The sequence below is a fragment of the Rana temporaria genome, chromosome 2, assembly GCF_905171775.1.
Source record: "Rana temporaria chromosome 2, aRanTem1.1, whole genome shotgun sequence".
NCBI lineage: Eukaryota > Metazoa > Chordata > Amphibia > Anura > Ranidae > Rana > Rana temporaria.
The window spans coordinates 131423299-131448765 of NC_053490.1; the positions used below are offsets into that span (position 1 = coordinate 131423299).

The 25467-nt window shown below is 43.0% G+C and overlaps 1 protein-coding gene across 1 annotated transcript in view; it reads right to left on the reverse strand.

The window, feature by feature from the left end:
- LOC120929515 (transmembrane protein 198) overlaps window positions 1-25467 on the reverse strand; it is a 54911-nt gene that overhangs the window by 7582 nt on the left and 21862 nt on the right. The window contains exons 2-3 of the mRNA XM_040341058.1: window positions 4722-4958; window positions 2396-2971 (exon numbers count right to left, since the gene is read on the reverse strand). Of these exons, the coding sequence (XP_040196992.1) occupies window positions 2396-2971; window positions 4722-4911 (766 nt within the window). The 5' untranslated portion in view covers window positions 4912-4958. The remainder of the gene's footprint in view (window positions 1-2395; window positions 2972-4721; window positions 4959-25467) is intronic.

Below are 25467 nucleotides of genomic sequence, written 5' to 3' on the forward strand. Positions count from 1 at the left end.
TTCAACAAGCAGGGTCAAAGTTTCTCTGTCACCGAGCAGACAACTCTGTTAAAGCACACTCTGCTTTTTCATAGATCATTTAAAGCAAGACAGGCCTAGAGCTTGTGCAGTCTTTAGCCCAAAGTAACCCAAGAGCAGGAAGTCACCATATCCTCAACCTCAGTTATTAGCCTCTAACCCTTGTTAACCTCAATGCACACCCATGAGCATCACATGGTCGGCAAAGGCCCAGACAATGGCTCATAATGCAAAGAGAACCCGATTCAGATCCCATGGAGTCAAAAGTCACCTATTATAACTGAATATGAGCAGCCTGATGCACAAATCAAATAAATGAGTAGCAGCCAACTCAAAAATGTGCGTCCCCGCTATATTAAATCTATAAGCAGCGCACACTGGAAGAAAGGAAGGTTACATTAAATAGAGGCGGGTGCATTAAAGATGCAGTAAAAATTATGTGAATGACATCAGTTTCTTGTATGGATGTTTTTCTATCACAGTCAGTTCTTCCGCATACTGTTTTCTTGTATTGTATGTTGCCAGATTATGCATAATTTACCATAAAAGTTTTCATTGTTTTATAATAAAAAAAAAAAAAAGTTTTTTTTTTTTTTTTTTATAAAACAGTATTTGTACATGGATTACATTTTTTGGCCACCAAAAAAAAATATCCCGTTGTATAGAAAACGTTCTTTGGTCTCCATACAAGATAAAAGAAGATTTTCTCTGTAGAAAGAAGAGAGTGCCATCATCTAGGAGACAGCAGCAAACAAAAAAAAAAAAAGAAAAGATAAAAGAAAAAAAATAGACCAGAAGGGTCCCACCAAGCACAAGAGCTATTTATATTCAATGATTTGATGGAAGTACTCAAGGGGAGAGGGACACACCTGGATTATGGGAGGATTACTACCTATGCAGGAAGGGTTATTTGTTGTGCTGGGGATAGGCCCCCCAATCCTGTGAACCTACCTAGTTTTCCTAGTTCTTAAATACTTATATCAAGTCTTTGAATATACAGTGCATCCGAAAAGTATTCACAATGCTTCAATTTTTCCACATTTTGTTACAGTTTATTCCAAAAAAAAAAAAAAAAAAAAAAAAAAATTATAATATTTATTTCTACAAACAATACCCCATAATGAGATTATATATATATATATATATATATATATATATATATATATATATATATATATATATAAAAAAATAAAGTATTCACCAGCCTGTGCTCAATACTTGAAGCACTTTTGGACTCCAAGCTATAGAAACATCAAGGATGATCAGTGGAGACAGGATGCTCAATTTTGAGTGTCAGTGCAAAGGCTGTGAATACTTGCGATTTTTTATTTTAATAAATTTGAAAAGATTTCAAACAAACTTCTTTCACATTGTGTCACGAAATAGGGAGCCATCAAGCCCCATTCTTCAAAGGGTGATTTTTTTCCCCCTTTCTCTCTCTCCTGAAGATGGAGGGTCGAGAAAGGGAACAAATTGAGGGTGCTCTCGAGGAGGGGGGGGGGGGTATATTATGTGTATGAATGGTCTGGTATATTTTACCATTGTTTGGTTCCCCCCTCTTTGTGATTTCTCTTATTATATGTTGTAATTTGTCATAATAAAAAAAAAAAATATATATATATATATATATATACACACACACACACATACACACACACACACACACATATATATTCACATTGTCATTATGTGGTATGGTTTGTAAAATTCTGGAGGTAAATAAATGAATTTAATCCATTTTGGAATAAGGCTGCAACATAACAAAATGTGGAAGTAGTGAAGCGCTGTGAATACTTTCTGGATGCATTGTAAATATCTCTTGGGATCCTCAAATGCTTGGTGGGATTTCTCTGGTCTTCATTTTGTTCCCCATATGGCTTATTACTGATGGGGTTTGGCTCCTTGCATTTTTAAACGTTGGCGGTTCAAATTTTAAAAGACTGTTCAATCACTCTTCGGAATATCGAGGTTGTGACAATACACACAAGGTTTTTTTTTCGCTCCTGAAGAAGCACATTGGCAAAACACGTCGAGCGAAGAGCACTTTGCACAACCCAAGTAAAATCTGTAATGGATTTCATGGTTTGATCTCAATATGTATTTACATCTCAATATCGGTTTATAATAAAATGTATGTGTTCTGACACCTTTAAAATACCATTTTGTTGTCGCTTCGAATAACTATCTATTCCTGGCATCCTTGATAGCCAGGGTAAGTGGTACATGTAAAATTTGTTCCCTTAAAAAAAAAAAAAAAAAACACCACTACTACAGCTGCATTAATATAGTCATGGCTCTATCAAAAGTCAATAGAATATGAGAAGATGTCGTTGTACATAGAACATTAACAGGAATTTAATAAAAAAGCTGTACTTACCATCAGTATGAGAAAAGCCCTCAGCCGTCAGCTTCCACTGAACTACAATTCCCAGTACACTTAACAATGGCCACATGCCCAGCACTACCCAGCTGAACCAGCAGAGGGGAAAGGAGACTTCTAAGCGGAGTCTGTCATACACATACTGCACCAGCAGCATCATCTCAATGAAATAGTCTGTACATACAGCCAGGATAGCTGCTCCAAATGTTGCAGTGGAAATCACAGTGAAGAGCTTCTGCCACTGCAGAGTCAATACAGCAAACAGCATGGCAGAACCCATCATTATTCCTACTGGAACCCAGGCTGTGGGAGGATGATAGAACTGCTCCAGGCCCACCAGACAGGCTACGGCCAGCAAAAGCCCAAAAAGCAGGCCAGTCATAAACAGTCCAACACTGTGCACAAGCATGGTGACTAGTCCACAAAGAAGGCCGATGCCCAGGGCAATGCCCGCACTTAGCTCCAGGCTCAGCTGTGTGTCCATGATTCTCTCTTTATAACAAAGCAAAAAGATGACTGCTGATCCAGCCAACAGTCCCGATAAAAACATAATGGCTTTGAAGCACCGATAACCTGTGAGAGAGAAAAAAAAAAAAGTGAAGGTTAAAGAAAACTCATCGTCGGCTAATAACCATACATACTATAATTCAGCCTTCCAGCAAAGTCTTATGCCAAGTTTCACATGATTGGACATTCCAAAAAGAAAACAATTGGCTCAAACATGTGTTGCATACACACGGTCACACAAATCTTGTCAGAAATTCCTACCGTCAAGAACGTAGTGACGTACAACAAGCCAAGATCAATGAAGTTCAATAGGCAGTTACGGCTCTTCTGCTTGATTCTGAGCATGCGTGTTTTTTTGCACGTTGGAATTGCATACAGACGAGCGGATTTTCCTGCTCTCAATCTTTTGTTGGCGGAAATTCCGACAGCAAAGGTCCGATGGAGCATACACACGGTCGTAAATAGAGGTAGACCGATATATCGGCCGATATTTGACAATTTTTGATGCATCGGCCGATTATTATCAAAATTAGGCCGATATTTTACACTGACCGATGTTTCTCCTCCCTTCTCCACACTCAGCGGCTCTGGCAGCATCAAGCGCCGCGCTGGAGTGTGAAACTGACAAGTAACAGAGAGGAGAGAGAAGAGAGAGATGTCGGGGGTGGGCGGGACGCAGCAGCTATATTACGCCAGCCAATGAGATGGTAACTGAGCGGGCCGCTACGTGTGTGGCCCACCCCCTTTCTAAAGCAGTCCAATCATTGGCTGGTGTAATTTAGCTGCTGGGTCCCGCCCACGTCGAAGCTGACAGCTCCTCTCTCTCCCCCCTCTGTTAGTTTCACACAGTTAGTTACACTCGGCTTAGTGTGAAACCTGCCAGTGCAAATCAGTGTCATCTGTCAGTGCCACTGCCACTCAGTGCCATCTGTCAGTTCCAAACCAGTGCCATCTGTACTGAGGACATCAAGTGTGTGCTAGAGTGACAGGAGTAAGCAGGAAGGAGTGGAGTAGGCAAGTTGTTTTTTTTTTTTTTTAATCAGCATCATATATCAGCCATCAGCCACCCAAATTTCTAAATATCGGCATCGGCCAGAGAAAACCCCATATCTACCTCTAGTCATAAATTCCGACCAAAATCTCAGACTTTTCAATCGCGTGTACGCGGCATTAGGATAGTTTTTTTCCCCCCAGGAGTAGGGCAGCGTATGCTGCAGCAATGGCAACAGATCTGTGAACATCTAGATAAGATACTTATGTCAATGACCTGCAAGCCACACACACACACACAATTTACATTGTCCCTTCTTTATATGGATGATGGCACAGATTATTTTACTAAAATAAACACCCCCAAAACAGCCTTTGGAATACAGAGTGAAAATATTAATCAAATATCTATTTTTGTATGGCACTTGAAAACTGAAGTCAAAACTTTATTCGTTTTTGGCAATAACATAGCGTGGCCGGATTTCTGCCAGTCACGCGCCTCTAGCCGGTGAGTCTTATAATAAGAGGGAGGTGAAGCCTTCAGCAATCTACATACAATATCTGCCCCCATCTTTTAGCATGCATGACTCGGCATAGAAATACATTGAAAACGGAGCATGTGCAGAGCTGCCAACACTGCTCTGCAAAATCCCTAGCTGAATTGGGAACTTAGACATAAAGGGGAAATAAAAGTAGCAGGATCATTCAGGTCTTTTGCAGAATACAGAAAATGTATCTCATGGTGCCCGAGTATGAGCAGCATGTAATACGCCATTTGTTTTTAGAAAGTGGGTTTAGCAAACAAAACATGTTTTTTGCTACTTACCAAAAAAGGTATATACAAGGCCAAAGAGGCAGCATAAGGAGCATACCACTGTGGGAACCACATCATAATGCCGATTATTTTCCAGGCTACATAAATCTTCAAAAGGGTCTTCTTGCCCAGTGTCTACATTTTGATTGTTGAAGAGCTGAAAACCACTAGGTATTACAAAAGATGACGAATCCAACGCCATAGTTCTATGTAGGCCACGAGTTTAGGTGAAAGCATCCATTAATAAGCCTAAAAATTAAAAATAAAGAAAATACATTAAAAATGGTTATTTGTAGTAAAAATGGCTAGAACAAAGCAAATACGTTTAAAAAAAAAAAGAAGAGGGGGGGGGGGGAAGGGTGGAAGAAGGAGGTCCCAATGGAATGTCACATCTAAAGCATGCGTTTTATTCTTTGTACATTTATAATTATGTTTAATTAGCATGTAGCACTGTGGTCTTGTGAGAGATATGACATTTCGTTCAACCGCATGTCCTCACGTGTAAACGAATGACAATAAAGCTTGACTTGGCTTGTGCGTGTTAGCTGCATATTCTTAAAGGGGTGGTTCACCCTAAAAACTACTTTTTTTTTTATTAGACTGGCCCCCCACATTACAATACGATTAAGGCTATTATTTTTTTTTTGATGCTGTACATACCTTTGTACAGCATATTCACCCGTTGCTTCGGGGTTGCGAGTCCCGCGGGAGTGGGCGTTCCTAACATGTCTGTGATTGACATTTTGACCAAAAACGAGCTCCCCCCGTCGCGTAAGCCACGTCACGATTGGCGAAAGGAGCCGAACGGCGAGTCGGCGCTATACTGTGCATGGCCGTTCGGCTCCTTAAGCCAATCGTGACGCGGCTTACGTGACGGGGGGGGGGGGGGCTCGTTTTTGGTCAAAATGTCAATCAGACATGTTAGGAACGCCCACTCCCGCGGGACTCGCAACCCTGAAGCAACGGGTGAATATGCTGTACAAAGGTATGTACAGCGTCAAAAAAAATAATAATAGCCTTAATCGTATTGTAATGTGGGGGGCCAGTCTAATAAAAAAAAATAAAAAAGTAGTTTTTAGGGTGAACCACCCCTTTAACAAGCACTAGGCCCAATTCCCCCCGTTATTTGTCTTTTGTCCAGTGAATCTACTGCTTAGGTGCTGGAGCCAGAGTACCATGCCACCATCTTTTCCTCTGATGTCATCAGAAGCCTGGTCATATCCTAGGTTGTTGCAGCCAGCCCTCAGTGACATGCGCCCACCCCCTAGCGGCCATGTCTCTGCTCCTGTAGCCTCCTGGGATCTGTGACAGAGATATCCCAGGAGATTATGGAAGCCATAGTAAGAATGTAAAACACACAAAAAAATAAAGTATATTCGATATAAAAATATTTTTGTATTGCGGTGGGTGCTAGTCCAGAGTAGCGATTTGCAGTTGATGCTGGGGTGAATACATGTAGAGAGGAAGTAGCTGGCAAACGGCAGCACTGACATTGAGGGTTTGGTTTACTAAAATGGGAATGCGCAAAATCTGGTGCAACTCTGTGTAGAAACCAGGTTCCAGGTTTGTCAGAGCTTAATTGAACAAGCTGAAGTTAGAAGCCGATTGGTTTCTATGGAGCGCTGCACCAAATTTCACACTCTCCAGGTTTTAGTAAATCAACCCCTATGTGTAAGGCAAAGTAAATATTATCCCTCTTGCACACACTCCAATTATCACGGTGCTCAAATATGACCCATCACTAGTATGTACCGTGTATAGGGTTGCCACCTCATCCCTTTAAAACCGAACACATATTAATTACACAGGTTCTCTGGCTGATTAAACTCACTTGGTGCCTTATCGACATTAAAGCGGGGGTTCCGGAGGGAGGAGTCTTGGAATGGCGCGGTCAGTCTGGAGGAGTAGCTAGACGGGAGCCCTCGCTCTTCAACCTCGCTCCTAAATCGGAGATGCATAGGAGCCGGACCTCTCCCCCTCCCTGCTAGTTCACCCTACCTTCCTCCCCCCTGCCTGGAGATGTCGTCTGCGTGCCGGATCCTTACCTCCGTCTGCCTGGTCGGGTCGCCCTGAGAGTTCCGGACGCCCGCGGTGGGCGATCGGGTGCGATCGGGAGTGCTGCGGCTTCTCTCCCTGGACGGCGGCATTGGCGGTGGCGCGTGGTATCGCGAGAGCGGTACTCGGAGACGCCTTCTCGCCCTTTCGCAACTACGTGCAGAGCAGGGGGAGACACAGCGAGGTGAATGGGGACCGGCGCCACACCAAGGCACCAGAAAGTTTTTTTTTTTTTTTTTGTGTGTCCCCCTCGCTCTGCAAGTTTTGCGGGTGCCCACGCTGGGGCCGTGTACTAGGCAGATGTGTGGAGGGCAGCAGTAAGCTGCGTATATTAACAGGCAAGCAGAGCGGAGGTAGACGAAAGGGACACCTAGCATCAAGCAGCACCTCATAGCCCTGCAGCTTACAGCTGAAGTAACTCACCCCATTAAAAGCAAAGAAAAGACTAAGTCCGTATCTGGTCCTATAAACTCCTGCAACAAGAGGGTAAGAGCGGAAACATATTACAGCGGTATACACGCGGCACTTTATTTTCTTTCTTTTGAAAAATACCAGAATGGTGAGTATGCTATATTCATCAAAGTGGTGAGTACAATGCATTAATACGGACTAAGAACTAAGAACTAAAGGAGGAAAAGGGACTTTAATGGGACACTGGCAGTGGAGGGCCAACAGCCGGGACTGACACAAAGACAGGCATCAAGTGACATAAGTGATAGATTCTTGTTAATATAAGTGATATATGCTTATCAATGGTATTCTCTGCACTTGTAATCTTATTGTTGTGGCGGCCCCTTTTTCTTTTTTTTTGGTACCTCTCCCTCTCATATTGTGACAAATCACTAAGGTACAGCAAGACTTTTTTTTTTTTTATCTTATGCGGAGCATACATGGAACTCCACGGGAAGTTAGCAATGTTATACAGCTCGCATCATATCTTACTGGACACAGTATATATAGGATCTGGTATAGAACAGGACTAAAAATGGACAATTATTTCTCGTAAGAAAACAGTATATAGCATAACTCAAAGCAGCAAACACTTTCCCTCTCTCTATCAGAAAGCTGCTAGACTGTCCTCTTGGCGGCATCCACTGGACATTCACCTTCCCCCTATTGGGATCAATTAAAATACAGGGAGAACTCTTCTCAATAGAATATTTATTGAACTCTGCTTATAAGACATTTTAGAAACTATAATATACAATATACAGACGAGTCGACCGAGAACGGGACTAAAAATTGGCGGATACAACGGAAAAAGGACACCGTATAGTGCAATTTATTACACTATTTGAGTCCTGAAACCGGTAAAAGGAGGATCTTAAGATTGACGGGCACTAGAGACTGATATTTTAATCTACAGTTAAAGTCAAAGGGTAGAAAAACCATAGTAACATTAAACCTTGATATAAGAAACTACAAAAAAAAGTATTGTTACAGGTAGTATACACCCCCCAACACCGTAAAACGGACATCTTATAAAACATCGGTAAAGTGTGCAGGTACAACTTAGGCGCGGTAAGAAGCACGGGTATACACCCAGGGTTAGCGCAGGACCGATAGGGGTGAAGGATGGCCACAAGGGGAAAAGGAGTGAAAGGCGGGGCAATCCCAAAGGTCCCCCGCTTAAGTCAAAGCCCAGGCCCGATGTGTAAATTTGTGACCCATGGGGTAAATGGTGACAACCAGCATACAGAGAAACCAACAACCACCAGAGGAGCTCAAGCAGAAAAGGAAAAGAAAAAAAAAGAAGATAAAAAAAGAGGGATCGGTAGTGCCTTGGCGGACGCAGAAATACTTTCAGAGTCACTATTAGAGATTAGAATAGACCAAGATAGAGAAACAGACAAAGATAAAGTAATAGATCTCGAACAAAGAAATAAGGATGAAACGCAGGATATATCACTTTTGCCAACAAAAAGGGAAATGGAAGGAATGTTTGCTGCTTTAGAAAGATCACTTAAATCGCAAATGGAAAAAATGGAGAGAAATATGGGGTATATACTGGAAAGAGTGGAAGAAGTGGAGAAAAAAGTCGATTACAATGCAACCTCAGTTAAAAAATTAGAGGATGAAATAAAAGCATTAAAAAAAAACCAACGAGAACAGGCGTATAAATTAGAAGATCAAGAAAATAGAGAGAGAAGGAAGAACATAAGAATACGCGGAATCCCAGAAACGACACAAGCTGAGGATCTCCCAGAAATAATAAGAAAAATTTGTAATCCAATATTAGAGAGAGAAATAACCTCGCCACTTAAATTAGAACGTGCGCACAGGATAAGGAGTTCGAGAGAGAGAGTACAAGATTATCCAAGGGACATTATTGTCCGGTTTGAAAGTTGGGAAGAGAAAAACCAACTATGGAGAAAACTGAGAGGGAAGTCGCCATTAGAATACAACCAACATATTATTCAAATATACCAAGACCTGTCACAAGAGACGTTAAAAAGAAGAAGAAGCTTAAAACCCCTGCTAGGAATCTTACAGGAACATGGTATACAATATAATTGGGGATTCCCAGCCTGCCTAATAGGCAGGAAAAACGGTATCTCTGCAAGATTAAGGTTCTTAGAGGAAGTTCCAGAGTTTTGTCAGCGACTGGATATCCCAATACCACCCAAAAAAGATTAACAATGTTGAAGTGACGGCGGAGGGGGGGGGGAGGGGGGGAAAGGGGGGCACAAATATAGTAAACAACGGGAGCGGGGTTGAGGAGAGGGAGGACCTGGAGAGTACTCCTTCCCCAGTCCCCCATGCATGGGAGATAGTAGACCGGGCTAACATAGAATTCCACCTCAGCCGGAGGAGCAAAAGAGCGCTTGGAGCGCCAAATAAGAAAAGCTCCAACATGACCAAAGGGTCAAACCAAAGGGAAGGGGGGAGGCGGGAGGGTATGAGAAAGCCCCATATAAAGATCAAAGGGGCTAGGTATGAGCAGGGGGGGGGTGGGGGGGTGGAGGGGGGAGGAGGGGAGGGTGGGAAAAGGGGGGCGGGTGGGGGAGGAGAGGGGAAGATTAGGAAAAGGGGCCCAGATCTGTGTGTCATGCAACAAGGAAAAACAAATGTACCTGAGAAAAGTACAGGGGAAAAAAAAAAAAAAAAAAAAAAGAGAAAAATATGACAAATATAAATTTCTTAACATATAATGTAAGAGGTCTCAACTGCCCGGAAAAAAGGCATATGGTACTAAGAGAGATTGAAAGGTACTCAGCGGAAATAGTTTTTTTGCAAGAGACTCACATAACATTGGATTCTAGTGTTAGATTGTACTCTCGGGCAGTTCCCACCTGGTACTATGGGGATTCTCCAAAGAAGAGAGCCAAGGGGGTCGCCATAGGAATAGGGAAGAACATCTCCTTCACAGTAGAAGACAGGAAAGTGGACCCGGAAGGCCGCTATTTGTTTTTAAAAGGAATACTCCAAGGGAAAAAATACACGTTAGCAAACATATATTGCCCAAACAGCCAACCACATAAATACCTGAGGGGGATCTTGAATGCTTTAATGGATTTTAAATTTGGACATGTAATACTCGCAGGAGACCTCAACCTTTCAATGGACTATCAACTAGATAGTACGTCCGGGGCACAGAGGCGAAATATTAAACAGCTAAGAATATTAGGGAAAAAAATCCACAGTCACTGTTTAATAGATCCTTGGAGAATAACATATCCAAATAAAAGGGACTACACCTATTACTCTTCCGTGCATGGAACATATTCAAGACTGGATTATATAATGGTAGACCACGAGTTACTGGAAGAGGTAGTTAAAACTTCAATAGGGGTAACTACAATCTCAGATCATGCTCCGGTAATAGTAAAAATTAGATTCAAAGAGATAGAGCAAAGAAAAGGATCATGGAACTTAAACGAAGAACTTTTAGAGGATAGCGAGGTAAATAACATAGTGAGAACTGATTTGGAGCAATATTTCACCCTCAATAATACACCAGAAGTAAGGGTAGCCACTGTATGGGAGGCCCACAAGGCATATATTAGAGGGAAACTAATTTCAATAGGCGCAGGAAAAAAAAAAATAAGAAAATTAAACATGGAAAAACTAACAACTGAGTTATTTGAATTGGAGCAAACGCATAAAGAGCGAGGAGAAAATGAAATATATCAAGAAATTGTTGCAAAGAGGGTCCAGCTCAGAGATTTAATGAAGGTTGAAACAAGGGACATATTCAAAAACGTTAGAAAAGAGAGGTATAAATGGGGGAACAAACCAGGGAAATATTTAGCAAGAATATCCAGGGAAAAAAAAAAGAAGAATTACATAGAAAAAATAAAAAACCAAGACGGCCAGATGAAATATAGAACGTCTGAAATTGCTGAATCCTTTCGGACTTTCTATAGTTCATTATACGCAATAAGAATAAATGAAACTCAAGAGCAGGAAAATATTAGAAAAAAGAAAATTAGGGAATACCTAGAAGAAGTGAAATTACCTAAAATCTCTCAAAACGACATGGAATCCCTGGAGGCTCCAGTAACTCAAGACGAGATATATAGAGCTTTCCAGGAAACACCGTGTGGTAAGAGCCCAGGTCCTGATGGCTTGCCGATTATATATTACAAAAAATTTAAAGAACTCTTGGTCCCAGAGATGTGTAAGTATTTTAATAAAATAGGGGAGGAAGAGGAAATAAGAAAAGAATCCCTATTGGCAAATATTACTATTATCCCTAAAACAGGAAAAGATGGAACTCTGTGCTCCAACTACCGACCAATCGCACTGCTAAATGCAGATTTGAAGGTATATGCGAAAATATTAGCAACTAGGATAAAAAGTTTAATGCCGCAATTAATAAACACAGATCAGGCAGGTTTCGTAACAGGCAGAGAGGGGAGAGATAATAGCATAAGGACCCTGCTGTTGTTGCAACATGATCCAAAAAAGAAGCCCCCAGTCGTACTCATGTCTCTAGATGGCGAAAAAGCATTTGACAGAGTCGACTGGGGGTTTATGATGGAAACCCTACAAAGTATAGGCCTGGGACCAAGGTTCATGAAATGGGTAAAGAATCTATATACCCACCCGACGGCAAGGGTGAAGGTCAACGGGGGTATGTCGTCTGTGTTCGAAATGAAAAACGGAACCAGACAGGGGTGCCCGCTCTCGCCTCTCCTATATGTAATAGCTCTGGAACCATTGTTGGCAAAAATTCGGGAAAACCCGGATATAGGGGGGGCGAGAGTGGGAGATGAAGAACACAAGGTGGCGGCATACGCAGACGACATACTCCTATACCTGACCAAACCTAGGGTGTCCCTCCCAAATATCATAAAGGAAATAAAAAGATACGGTGAACTTTCAAATTTCAAAATAAACCCGATAAAAACAGTTATTTTGAATTTGGGGATAGATAAAAAAGAAGCTGAAGAACTACAGAAAGAGTTCCCATTCACATGGGAAAAAGAAGCGATAACGTATTTAGGAATAAAAATTACATCAAGATTCGAAAAACTATACTCGGTTAATTTTGTCCCCCTAATTAATGAAATTAACCAAGACCTGAAAAATCTTGCAAAAAAACATATTTCTTGGATAGGTAAGATCAATGCGTTTAAAATGATGATATTACCGAAGATTACATATAAACTTCAAATGCTCCCAATAAAAATACCGCAAAGTTTTTTTAAAGTAATCAAAACAGTAATCTTGAAATACATATGGACAGGTAAAAAGGCTAGACTAAGTTACTCACTGTTGAGCATGAAAAAAAAAGGAGGGGGGTTGGGGCTCCCTGATATAAAAAGATATTACTTGGCGGTTAATATAGCTAGGTTGGTAGAATGGTCAAATACATACACAAAAAAAAAATGGGTACGAATGGAAGAAATATTAAGTAACACACAATTAAATAGAAATGTATGGATACCACCCAAAATGAGGGAACTGGGCACAAATACACATAGTATTACAAGGAACGTTTTTAGAATATGGGACACAATATTTAGACGGGAAAAATGGGAGTATAACTCTCCATTGATCCCTTTAGTAGGCACAAATTTTTTTCCACCAGGTAATGGAACACGTTTTGGAAAGCTACTGGGGGAGAAAAAATTAAAAGACATTGTCACACGGGGGAAAATTAAATTAAGACAAGATATAAAGATAGGAGAAGGGGAACACATGATGAGTGAATGGGAGTACATGCAGTTAAAACACTTTGTGAGCACATTACCACAACCAATTAGGGAAGACAAGACACTACACCCAATAGAGAAAATTTGTAATATGGATAAGCCCCTGACACACGGTATTTCAAAGGCATACGGGATATTAACGGAGCTCGAGTCCCGGGAAACTCTCCCCTTTTTAGAAAAATGGGAAAACGATTTGGGTAAAAGGATTGATAAACAACAAATGATAGGTGCAGTATACAATCATGCTTCGGACAACACCACCATCGAAGCAAATTACAAATGTATGGTCCGATGGCACTTGACCCCATCGAGAATGAGTAAGATCCACCCAAATAACTCAGAGCTATGTTGGAGAAATTGTAAGCAAAAAGGAACAACTATGCATATATGGTGGGACTGCCCGAGAGTCCAGGAATACTGGAAAGAAATTTTGGAATATATTGCAGAAATAACGGGGGAGAGGATTCTTTGCAGCCCGCTGACCTGTATGTTTCACGGAACTGAAAAAACAAAAAAACAGTATGGAACAACGTTGGTCCCAGTGCTGCTAAATGCAGCAAAGGCCCTGATCCCAAAGAACTGGCTACACCCAAAGAGGCCATTAATCAAAGAGTGGATAGAAAGGGTGGAATATATAGAAGAGATGGAGTATCTTGCCTGTAGAGAGACAGGCGGCGAAGACAAATACAGGGTGGTCTGGGAAAAATGGAAAGAGTTTAAATCTACAGGAAAGTTTGCCCAGGGAATGGCAGAAGTAGATAGGTGAGAAACCGAAGAGAAGACAATATGGCACACAGATCTAGGGAGAGGGGGGAAAGGGGGGAGGATAAGAGGGGGGAAGGGGGGGGGGGGGGAAAGGGGGCTAGTCATGTTATAATAGTAAGCAATGCAGCCAGACTAGTTAATCGGTAAAAGGATAATTAATGGTTTAAAAAGCCCAAGTTTACAACTGTACAGAAGAAAAGGAACTTAAACAAATAAACAAATCTCACGAATGATGCAAAGCCACAAGAGAGACGCTATGGGCGGTCGAACCGTGAGCTAGTCTCACTGCTAAAATGTGAGCAGAGTCTGACGTGGAAAAAAAAAAAAAAAAAAAAAAAAAAAAAAAGAAAAAAAAAGCGGGGGTTCACCCTAGAATAAAATTTTTTTTTTTTTTTTTTATTCTATCATAAAATTCGGCATCGTAGCGCGAGCTACAGTATGCCGGTCTTACATTTTTTATCCCCGTACTCACTGTTTAATCCGACCTAGACGATTCCGTCTGCCCACGGGGAATGGGCGTTCCAATCCAGACGGAAAGTGATTGACGGCCGGCTCTGGCGCGTCACGCTTCTCCGGAAATAGCCGAAATAGGCTTGGCTCTTCACGGCGCCTGCGCATAGCCTGTGCGCAGGCGCCGTGAAGAGCCGAGACCTACTCCGGCTGTCTTCGGGGAGCGTGACGTGCCAGAGTCGGCCGTCAATCACCCTCCCTCTTGCTAGGAACGCCCATTCCCCGCGGCAGACGGAATCGTCTATGTACGATTAAACAGTGAGTACGGGGTTAAAAAATGTAAGACCGGCATACTGTAGCTCGCGCTACGATGCCGAATTTTATGCTGAAATGTTGTTCAGCAGGGTGAACCACCGCTTTAAATTACCCCCAGAACCTGTGTAATTACTATGTGTTCGGGTTTAAAGGGATGAGGTGGCAACCCTAACCGTGTATGGGTGGCCATACCAAGAGACATTCTCACCTAATCCAAATAAATCTGACCCTCCTTGCTCTCCGTATGACAGCAAGAGCATTTCCTGATCACAATTGCAGCTAAAGTAGTCCTTCTGTGAATAAGCAGATTCTGCAGTCACTGAAACTGCCCATCCATTTACTAAGATATACAACATATGATTTACAGTTTAAATAAAGCTGGCTGCAGATATGAGTGAACAGTCATACTAGAGATGCACCGAAATTTTGGTGGCCGAAAAATATTGGCCTAAAATGGTGTGGAAATGCACACAATTTGACTGTGCTTATGGTGCGTTTAACTGACCAAAAATCGAGCAAGCAAGATTTTAACACAACAGAAGGCAAACGGGCCAGTGTGAAGATATACATACATACATACATACAATTTAAAAAAGGGATGCATTTTTCCTTGTGTTAAGGTGCCGATAATAAAATGTATATTCGTGATATTAAAAGGGTCACTAAAAAAGGAAATACATTTTTTTTTGTTTAAAATAACAAACATGTTATACTTCCCTCCACTGTGCAGTTAGTTTTGCACAGAGTGGCCCCGATCCACATCTTCTGGGGTCCCTCAGTGGCTGTCTCTGGTCCTCCCCGCACAAACTACACACGTTCATGCGAGAGAGCTTGCATTGTGTGTAGTCCGTGTGGGCGCACTGCCGTGCTACAGCGATCGGCCATAGCCACTCACTGTATCACTCGGCCCCGTCCCTCGGCGCGCCACGTCACAGGATGGGATTGAGAGCAGCGCCAGCCAATGGCTGCGCTTCTCTCAATCCATCCGCTCTAGCCAATCAGCGGCCAGGCTGAGCGGCGAAGAGGATCTCGGGACTTTCGAGGGGGCAGGCAAGTATAACGGGGGGGGGGGGGGCGGCGGTATACTCTGAAGTTTTCTCACCTTAAAGTGGGAGTTCACCCAATTGCTTTTTTTTCCCCTATTTTTCCCCTTAGATTCCTGCTCGTTGTGTCTAGGGGAATCGGCTATTTGTTTTAAAATATGATCCGTACTTACCCGTTTTCGAGATGCATCTTCTTCCGTCGCTTCCGGGTATGGGTCTTCGGGAGCGGGCGTTCCTTCTTGATTGACAGTCTTCCGAGAGGCTTCCGACGGTCGCATCCATCGCGTCACTAGTAGCCGAAAGAAGCCGAACGTCGGTGCGGCTCTATATTGCGCCTGCGCACCGACGTTCGGCTTCTTTCAGAAAATCGTGACGCGATGGATGCGACCGTCGGAAGCCTCTCGGAAGACTGTCAATCAAGAAGGAACGCCCAGTCCCGCAGCCCATACCCGGAAGCGGCGGAGAAGATGCATCTCGTAAACGGGTAAGTACGGATCATATTTTAAAACAAATAGCCGATTCCCCTAGACAAAACGAGCAGGAATCTAAGGGAAAAATGTGTAAGCTATGGGTGAACCTCCGCTTTAATGACTTCTATATGCATGAAGGTGGGAAAAAAAAAAAACACTCTCCTTTACAACTCCTTTAAATAGAAATTATATATATATATATCCCTCCAAGTCATACATACAAGATCCAAATGGCTCTTGATTTCTGCAGTTCTTCAGGAAATAGTAAGAAAGAAATGTGACAGTTAAGACAGGGATGATAGACATATCTTACATTCTTTACATTGAAGAGCACCAGAAATTAGTGCACTCAGTGCTTTAATAGGACATTGAAAACGTAAAGGACACATCAGCAGTCTCCATTAGCAGAATACACACCCTGGCGGCACTCAAGAGGTCCATATGAGTTCCAGACATGAAACAGGAGAACAAGGTAACAGCTGGGAATCCCAACCATTGCAGCGTGTGAGAGTTTGTATGCGTGTACCGAGCCCTTCCCAGCACAACATCTGGTGTACAACACAGAGGACCAGTGGGCTTCCCCCCAGCATGAAACACGAGATCCAGCAACAGCCCTGAAACACAATCCATGCCCTGGAGACAGCGGAACTCCAGAGATCCAAAGCAAGCATATGTGAATTTCTGCCATCAGAAGAAGACAGCTAAAGATGTCCAACAGGAAAAAAAATAAAAAAAAGATTTTTAGTTTTATAAGCTAGAATTCTAATAAGTCAGATATTGGTATACTGTATTTTTAGCATTGATAGTCTTGCAGTGTTTAACAACGTTATGTGACTTTTACTCTATCATTTTTTGCTATGGCGTTACATATAGAAAGTTACCATTATACACCATTTCATTATAATATATGCAAGGACCCGTGGGAAGCTTTATTTCATAAACCTATCCTGGGGTAACAAAACAAGAACGCATCTTGGCTACACAAATTTATGGTTACTTAAAGGGGTGGTTCACCCTAAAAACTACTTTTTCTTATTACACTTGCCCCCCACATTACAATACGATTAAGCCTATTATCTTTTTTTTGATGCTGTACATACCTTCGTACAGCTATTCACCCGTGGCTTCCGGGTTGCGAGTCCCGCGGGAGTGGGCGTTCCTAACATATCTGTGATTGACGTTTTGACCAAAAACGAGCTCCCCCCCGTCGCGTAAGCCGCGTCACGGTTGGCGAAAGGAGCCGAACGGCGATGCACATGCGCATTATAGCGACGACTCGCCGTTCGGCTCCTTTCGCCAACCGTGACGCGACTTGCGCGACGGGGGAGCTCGTTTTTGGTCAAAACGTCAATCACAGACATGTTAGGAACGCCCACTCCCGCGGGACTCACAACCCGGAAGCCACGGGTGAATAGCTGTACGAAGGTATGTACAGCATCAAAAAAAGAGAATAGGCTTAATCGTATTGTAATGTGGGGGGCAAGTGTAATAAGAAAAAGTTTTTAGGGTGAACCACCCCTTTAATATCTCTCTCTCTCATTAAATAAGGGCATTAGCCAGTGCATCCTATTGGGAAATAAATTTAAAAGAGCGAATAAAAGTCCTGGGTGGTTTAACTCCAATGTAAAAATGCATATAAAAGCAAAGGAGCCAGCCTTCAAAAAAAATACGAGGCTGAGGGATCATCATCAGCATTCAAACTTCACAAAGAATACAACAAGAAACGTAAGGGTGCAATTAGGGCGGCTAAGATAGAACACGAAAGACACATAGCGGAGGAGAGCAAAAAGAATCCCAAGAAATTCTTAAAGTATATAAAACAGTAAAAAAAGAGGGAGGACAGACCATATTGGCCACATAAAAAATGAGGAAGGGAATCTGGTTACAAAGGATGGTGAGATGGCAAAAGGTATTGAATTTATTCCTCTCAGCCTTCACTAGTGTATCAAGGGGCTTTAGTAACCAAAACTGCAGGGTTTATCCTCATGACACGTCACACGAAGCACCCTCATGGTCTGCCATTCTGCCCTGCGAACCAGGACTGCTCGAAGAGTTGTCTCACTAATACAGAAGGTGTCTTACTGGCCAGGTCACCAGGAGAAAAAACAGAGGGAAAAGGGAAAACTAATGTAGCAACCACATCTAATGACTGGTATTTAGTAGCAGTTTAAAGTCTGGATGCTGGTCTACTTTACGAGTCTTAAGAATTCATGTATATGTATATACCAGTTAGAAGAACCTGAGAGGATACATTTGAAGTCTGGACATTCCTTAAAGATTTGAGGCTGGATAGTCACCGTTTTAAAGGCGAGAGTGCTGAGCACACATAGCATTTGTGTCAAGGCACAAAATTATATATTTATTAGAGATGCCACTAGCATGAAAAACCCATGTGGATTTGACGTTTTTGGACTTGATTTAGTACATGCGTTTTGCACATTTATATAGTTTGTGATAATTAGTGCGCAAGATCACTTGTTTGTTATTGATAAATGTGGAGTACTCGGAATGGTCAGGGGTGGAAAGTGGGGTTCCCCAGGGTTCTGTGTTGGGACCAATCCTATTTAATTTGTTCATACATAACCTGGAGGATGGGGTTCAATCTCTGCATTTGCACACAATACTAAGCTAAGCAGGGCAATAACTTCTCCGCGGGATGTGGAAACCTTGCAAGTACATCTGAACAAATTAATGGGGTGGGCAACTACATGGCAAATGAGGTTTAATGTAGAAAAATGTAAAATAATGCATTTGAGTGGCAAAAATATGAATGCAATCTACTCACTGGGGGGGATTGGGGGCTAGAACTTTTGAGGGAACCAATGATGGAAAAGGACCCGGGGGTCCTAATAGATGATAGGCTCAGCAATGCCAAGCTTCTGTAAACAAAGCAAACAGAATATCGTCATGCAATAAAAAAAAGGGATTAACTTAAGAGATAAAAGTGATAATTCTCCCACTCTACAAGACTCTGGTCCGGCCACACCTGGAGTATGCTGTCCAGTTCTGGGCACCAGTCCTCAGGAAGGATGTACTGGAAATGGAGCGAGTACAGAGAAGGGCAACAAAGCTAATAAAGGGTCTGGAGGACATTAGTTATGAAGAAAGGTAATGGAGCACTGAACTTATTCTCTCGGGAGAAGAGACACTTGAGAGGGGATATGATTTTAAATACCGTACTGGTGACCCCACAATAGTGATAAAACTTTTCTGCGTTCCGTAAAGTGGAAGATCTAGTACTTACTGCTCAATACCAACAAGAAAAATACTCTAAAACAGACTTAAAGCGGAGGTTCACCCAAAAGTGAACATCCACTTTCAGAACCCTCCCCCCCTCCGGTGTCACATTTGGCACCTTTCAGGGGGTGCAGATACCTGTATAAAACAGGTATTTGCACCACTTCCTGGCATAGACTCCCGCCCTCCGCGTCAACCCCTCGTTGTGTTCTGGGAAACACACGGCTCCCAGAACACAGCGGGGACCAGCAAATACGGAGCAGTGCAACTCGCGCATGCGCAGTAGGGAACCAGGGAGTGAAGCCAAAGCGCTTCACTTCCCGATTCCCTCACCGAGGATGGCGGCAGGAGAAGCCGACGTTGCGGGCGACCTGGACAGGCAAGTGTCCATTTTTTAAAAGTCAGCAGCTGCAGTATTTGTAGCTGCTGGCTTTTAAAAATAATTTTTCAGGTGAACCTCCGCTTGAAGTTGATTTCAGTCAATAGCTACCAGCTTACACTGTTTGTTTTTACATTAGAAAGCTGGCAGACTGCCAACTCCCTGCCAGGGAAAAGAAGCTGCGATGCAGTGCTTTTGTTGTGAGCCTTGAAGATAAAAGTTTTCAACAATGTCAATAGCTACAGAGGTTAGTGAGGGATTGTTCAGACAAGCAATAGGATATACAGTGGGGATCGAAAGTTTGGGCACTCAAGGTAAAAATTTGTATTAATGTGCATAACGAAGCCAAAGAAAGATGGAAAAAATCTCCAAAAGGCATCAAATTACAGATTAGACATTCTTATATGTCAAAAAAAGTTAGCTTTTATTTCCATCATTTACACTTTTCAAAATTACAGAAAACAAAAAAAATGGCGTCTGCAAAAGTTTGGGCACCCTGCAGAATTTATAGCATGCACTGCCCCCTTTGCAAAGCTGAGACCTGCCAGTGTCATGAATTGTTCTCAATCATCGTCTGGGAAGACCAGGTGATGTCAATCTCAAAGGTTTTAAATGCCCAGACTCATCTGACCTTGCCCCAACAATCAGCACCATGGGTTCTTCTAAGCAGTTGTCTAGAAAACTGAAAATAGTTGACGCTCACAAAGCTGGAGATAGCAAAGTATTTTCAGAGGTCAATATCCTCTGTTCGGAATGTAATTAAGAAATGGCAGTCATCAGGAACAGTGGAAGTTAAAGCAAGATATGGAAGACCAAGAAAAATATCAGACAGAACAGCTCGCAGGTTTGTGAGAAAAGAAATTCAAAACCCACGTTTGACTGCACGATCCCTCCAGAAAGATCTGGCAGACACTGGAGTTGTGGTACACCATTCCACTATAAAGAGATACTTGTACAAATATGGTCTTCATGGAAGAGTCATCAGAAGAAAACCTCTTCTACGTCCTCACCACAAAAATCAGCGTTGGAACTTTGCAATGAACATATAGACAAGCCTGATGCATTTTGGAAACTGTGTACCGATGAGGTTAAAATAGAACTTTTTGGCCGGAATGAGCAAAAGGTACATTTGGAGAAGAAAGGGCACATAATTGTATGAAAAGAACCTCTGTCCAACTGTTAAGCATGGGGGTGGATCAATCATGCTTTGGGGTTGTATTGCAGCCAGTGGCATAGGGAACATTTTACGAGTAGAAGGAAAAATGGATTCAATAAAATTTCAGCAAATTTTGAATGGTAACTTGATGCCATCTGTGAAAAAGCTGAAGTTAAAGAGAGGATGGCTTCTACAAATGGATAATGATCCTAAACACACCTCAAAATCCACGGGGGATTACATCAAGAGGCGTAAACTGAATGTTTTGCCATGGCCTTCACAATCTCCTGACCTCAACATAATTGAAAATCTATGGATAGACCTTAAAAGAGCAGTGCGTGACAGACAGCCCAGAAATCTCAAAGAACTGGAAGACTTTTTTTGTAAGGAAGAATGGGCAAAGATACCTCAAACAAGAATTGAAAGACTCTTGGCTGGCTACAAAAAGCATTTACAAGCTGTGATACTTGCCAAAGGGGGCAGTACAAGATATTAACTCGGCAGGGTGCCCAAACTTTTGCAGACGCCATTTTTTTGTTTTCTGTAAGTTGGAAAGTAAATAAAATCTAACTTTTGTTGACATATAAGAATGTCTAATCTGTAATTTGATGCCTTTTGGAGATTTTTCCCATCTTTCCTTGGCTTCGTTATGCACATTAATACAAATTTTTACCTGCGGTGCCCAAAACTTTCGATCCCCACTGTAGATATAGATACACACAGTATACTTTTGTTTAGCATATTGTCTAAGCCACTGTACATTCGCCATTATTGAAATCACTTAATGCCTGGCAGCATTTGGTGTAACGGATTTCCAAAGAACAGATCTAGCCAGATTAAAAAAAAAAATAAAAAAAAAATGATGTAGCAAAGCATTTGTGGCAGTTAAATGGTTAGCAAGGGAAACGAGAAAATCTGATTATACGGAGGGTGGAAAAAGTGACAAGTCTATTAGGCGCTGTATGGAAACTATCCCTTTCTCATCCAAAACCTCTGCTGCTGCTGGATGTGCAAACAAAGGCTGCAAATGAACAGAATGTGGAAACAGCTGTGTACTTCCCTCATACACTTCTTTGTAGCAAGGACTCCATAACCTGACCTGAACACATCCTGGGGGCCGTTTCCACCACATTTCTAGAGATTTCTTTTCAATACGACTTGAGAGAATTTCACTCTATACAGTTCATGTAGAGGGGAGCGGGTTCTATAAAAGGTCGCTTATCGATGGGCCCCCACATTTCATAGCTCAAGGAATACACGTATTCAACGTATTTTACGAGCGGCGCATGCACCATTCGTGAAAAAATCCCAGTGCGCATGCTCAAAATTACGCCGCAAATCGTCAATGCTTTAGACGTGAACATAACTTACGTACAGCCCTATTCGCAAACGACTTACGCAAAATTTTCAAAATTCGACGTGGGAACGACGTCCATACTTAACATAGGATACCCCTCATATAGCAGGGAAAACTTTAAGCCGGAAAAAGCTTAACGTAAACGACGTAAAAAAAAATGCGCCGGGCGGACATACGTTTCTGAATCGGCGTAACTACCTAATTTGCATATTCCTTGCGCAAATATACGGAAGCGCCACCTAGCGGCCAGCGTAAATATGCAGCCTAAGATACGACGGTGTAAGACACTTACGCCGGTCGGATCTTAGGGAAATTTATGCGTAACTGATTCTATGAATCAGTCGCATAGATACAACAACGCAACTCAGAGTTACGTATCTCCTTTCTGAATCCGGGCCAGTATGTTGCAAATTTCATAATCCTGACCATTGCACTCCAGGTATATTATATACCTCCAACATTCTTCTGCCAACAGAAAAGCTTAAAAGTGGCTGTAAACCCTTATGCCTCGTACACACGACCGGTTTTCCAGACGAGAAAAACTGGCATTTTTTAGATTGGTCGGGAAAACCGGTCGTGTGTATGCTCCATAGCAGTTTTCCCTATGAGAAAACTGCCCTCAAAAAATTTGAGCCTGCACTATTTTTTCCTCGTCAGTCTTTTTCTCGACATGAAAACCGTTCACGAGTATGCTTTTCCGAGAAAAAAAAAACATGCATGCTCAGAATCAAGTACGAGACGGGAGCGCTCGTTCTGGTAAAACTAGCGTTCATAATGGAGACATCACATTCATCACGCAGTAACGGACTTAAAAGCATGAAGACTGAAAAGCGCGCTCAAACTTTTACCAACACGAGGATCAGCAAAGGGTGGCACCATTTGAATGGAACGTCCCTTTTATAGTGCCGTCGTACGTTTTGGACGTCACCGCGCTTTGGTCGAGCGTTTTTTTGACTGAACGTGTGTATGCAAGGCAGGCTTGAGGGGCATTTCGTCTGGAAAAACCATCGGGTTTTGGCATGTCAGGAAAACCGGTTGTGTGTACAGGGTATTAAGGTTTTTCACTTTGATGCAGTGTATGCATGAAGGTAAAAAACCTTCTGTGCTTAAACTGCCCCCAGACCCCCATTTTCTTAACCAAGCTGATCCAGCGATGTGCACAAGCGCAGCAGCTCAAGCCTCTGTCGCTCTCTTCATTGCCCGATTGATAGCAGTAGGATCCTTTGGCTCCCGCTGCCGTCTATCAAAAGCTGTGAAATGGGAGCGGGTGGTGGGGCCACACAGGTGCCCCCATGGAAAGTGGCTTTCCTGTGGTGGCACCTGATGAAAAGAAGGGGGAGACACTGCAAAAGCATGCAGGGAATCCAAGAAGGTATGGAACGAGATGGACAGCAGCAGACAAACACAAAAACATAAAAGATTTTTCAAGCAATCCTATATTGGATTGTCAAAACAACCTATTGTATTACAACGCTGTTATAAAATGAAAGCAAGGACTACGACCAGAGATCTCCTAAAAGGGATTGTAAAGTCTTTTTTGTTTTTGCTAAAAAAACAAGTCATACTTACCTGCTCTGTATAGTGGTTTTGCACAGACCCTCCTCTTCTTGGGTCCCTCTATGCTGCTCCTGGCCCCTCCCTACTGCCGAGTGCCCCCACAGCAAGCAGCTTGCGATAGGGGCACCCGAGCTGCAGCTCTGAGTATCCATTCAGACACGGAGCTGCGACCATGCCCTGCCCCCCCTTCTCTCCACATTGGGTGACCGACAGCAGCAGGAGCCAATGGCACTGCTGTTTTTTTAGACAATGAGGAGGGGAGTCTCGGGCAGCCGAGACAATCCTACAACATCGCTGGACAGAGATGGGGCTCAGATAAATATTAGGGGGGCTGCTGCACACAGAAGGCTTTTTATCTTAAAGTGGATGTTAACCCACTCTCATCATTTCTAAACTACTGCCATCATGCTGATCTATAAGGATATACATGCCTCCTGCATGTATCCTTACCTGTCAAATGTGTCCCCTCTGTCTGTTATAAGAACTGAAAAACTGAAGATTCTGTGGGTGGATCTGTTGTCTGGAGCTCGGTGGGTGGAGTCGTGATGTCAGTAGACTCCCCACCCACCTCTACACTCCCCTTGTCAACATGCATTTTCTCCTGTGTATTGCTTACACTGAATTCTGCCATGATCACCAACATCCAGTCAAAATCCAGAAAAGTAACCACATGACTTCAGAAAAGGATTGGGGGTGGGAATTAAAAAATAATGCCTGTCTCCAGACTAGTGCACGAGATATGTAAATAACCTGTCACTCACAGCAAGGGGGCGGAACGGACCAAGGGAAGAAGAAGAAAGAAGTGCTCAGAGCTGGATTAACTTTTTGGCAAGACTGGGCACAGATGATAGGAAATGTTTTACTCTATATTGTGACAGCAAAAAAAAAAAAAAAAAAATTGGGTTTACATCCACTTTAATGCATCGAATACTTTGAGATGACAGATATTTGATCGTTTTTTTTGCGGCCGATGATTTTTTTTTATTTTTATACTCGCCTACTCCACTCCCCCCTGCTTGCTCCTGTCACTCTACCACACACTTGATGTCCTCAGTACAGGTGGCACTGGCAGGTGGCAGTGTTTGGCAAGCACTGACAGCCCATAGTGTAATGTCAAATTCAGTGGTAATGTGAGGAGTGGGCAGGACCCAGCAGCTAAGGGTCCTTTCACACTAGCGGACCGTTCGTCCGCTCATTACAAGTCCGTTAATGGACTTGTAATGAATCCCTATGGGAACGCGTCCGTTAGCGGATGGAGCATCCGCTAGCGTCCGCGTCAGTCGGGATCCGCTCTTCCGAACGGAAGAAACCCTATTTTTCTTCCGTTCGGCGGAGCGGAACTGATGCAGACGGACAGACGGTCCGTCTGCATCAGGTTCCCCATAGGGCAGAGCGGAGCAGAGACAGGGCGGTCCCTGCACTGTGTGCGGGGACCGCCCTATCCGCCGACAGCTGAGCGGGGACCCCCGCTGAGCCGATGGAGACACACGGAGCGGACCCGGAAACGGTCCGCTCCGTGTGAAAGAGCCCCAACACTAGACAATGGAATGGGCTGCTTACGAAAGCACACGGAGCGGACCCGGAAACGGTCCGCTCCGTGTGAAAGAGCCCTAACACTAGACAATGGAATGGGCTGCTTACGAATGCAGGCGGGGGCCACATACATGTAGAGGCCTGCCCAGATCTCATCCTATTGGCTGTTGATTGATAAGCTGCAGTCCCGCCCACCCCCGACATCAATGCTTAATTCTGACAGCTCCTCTCTCGCTCTCTGCATTCAGTTAGGTGTCAGTTTCACACACTCAGCGGCTCT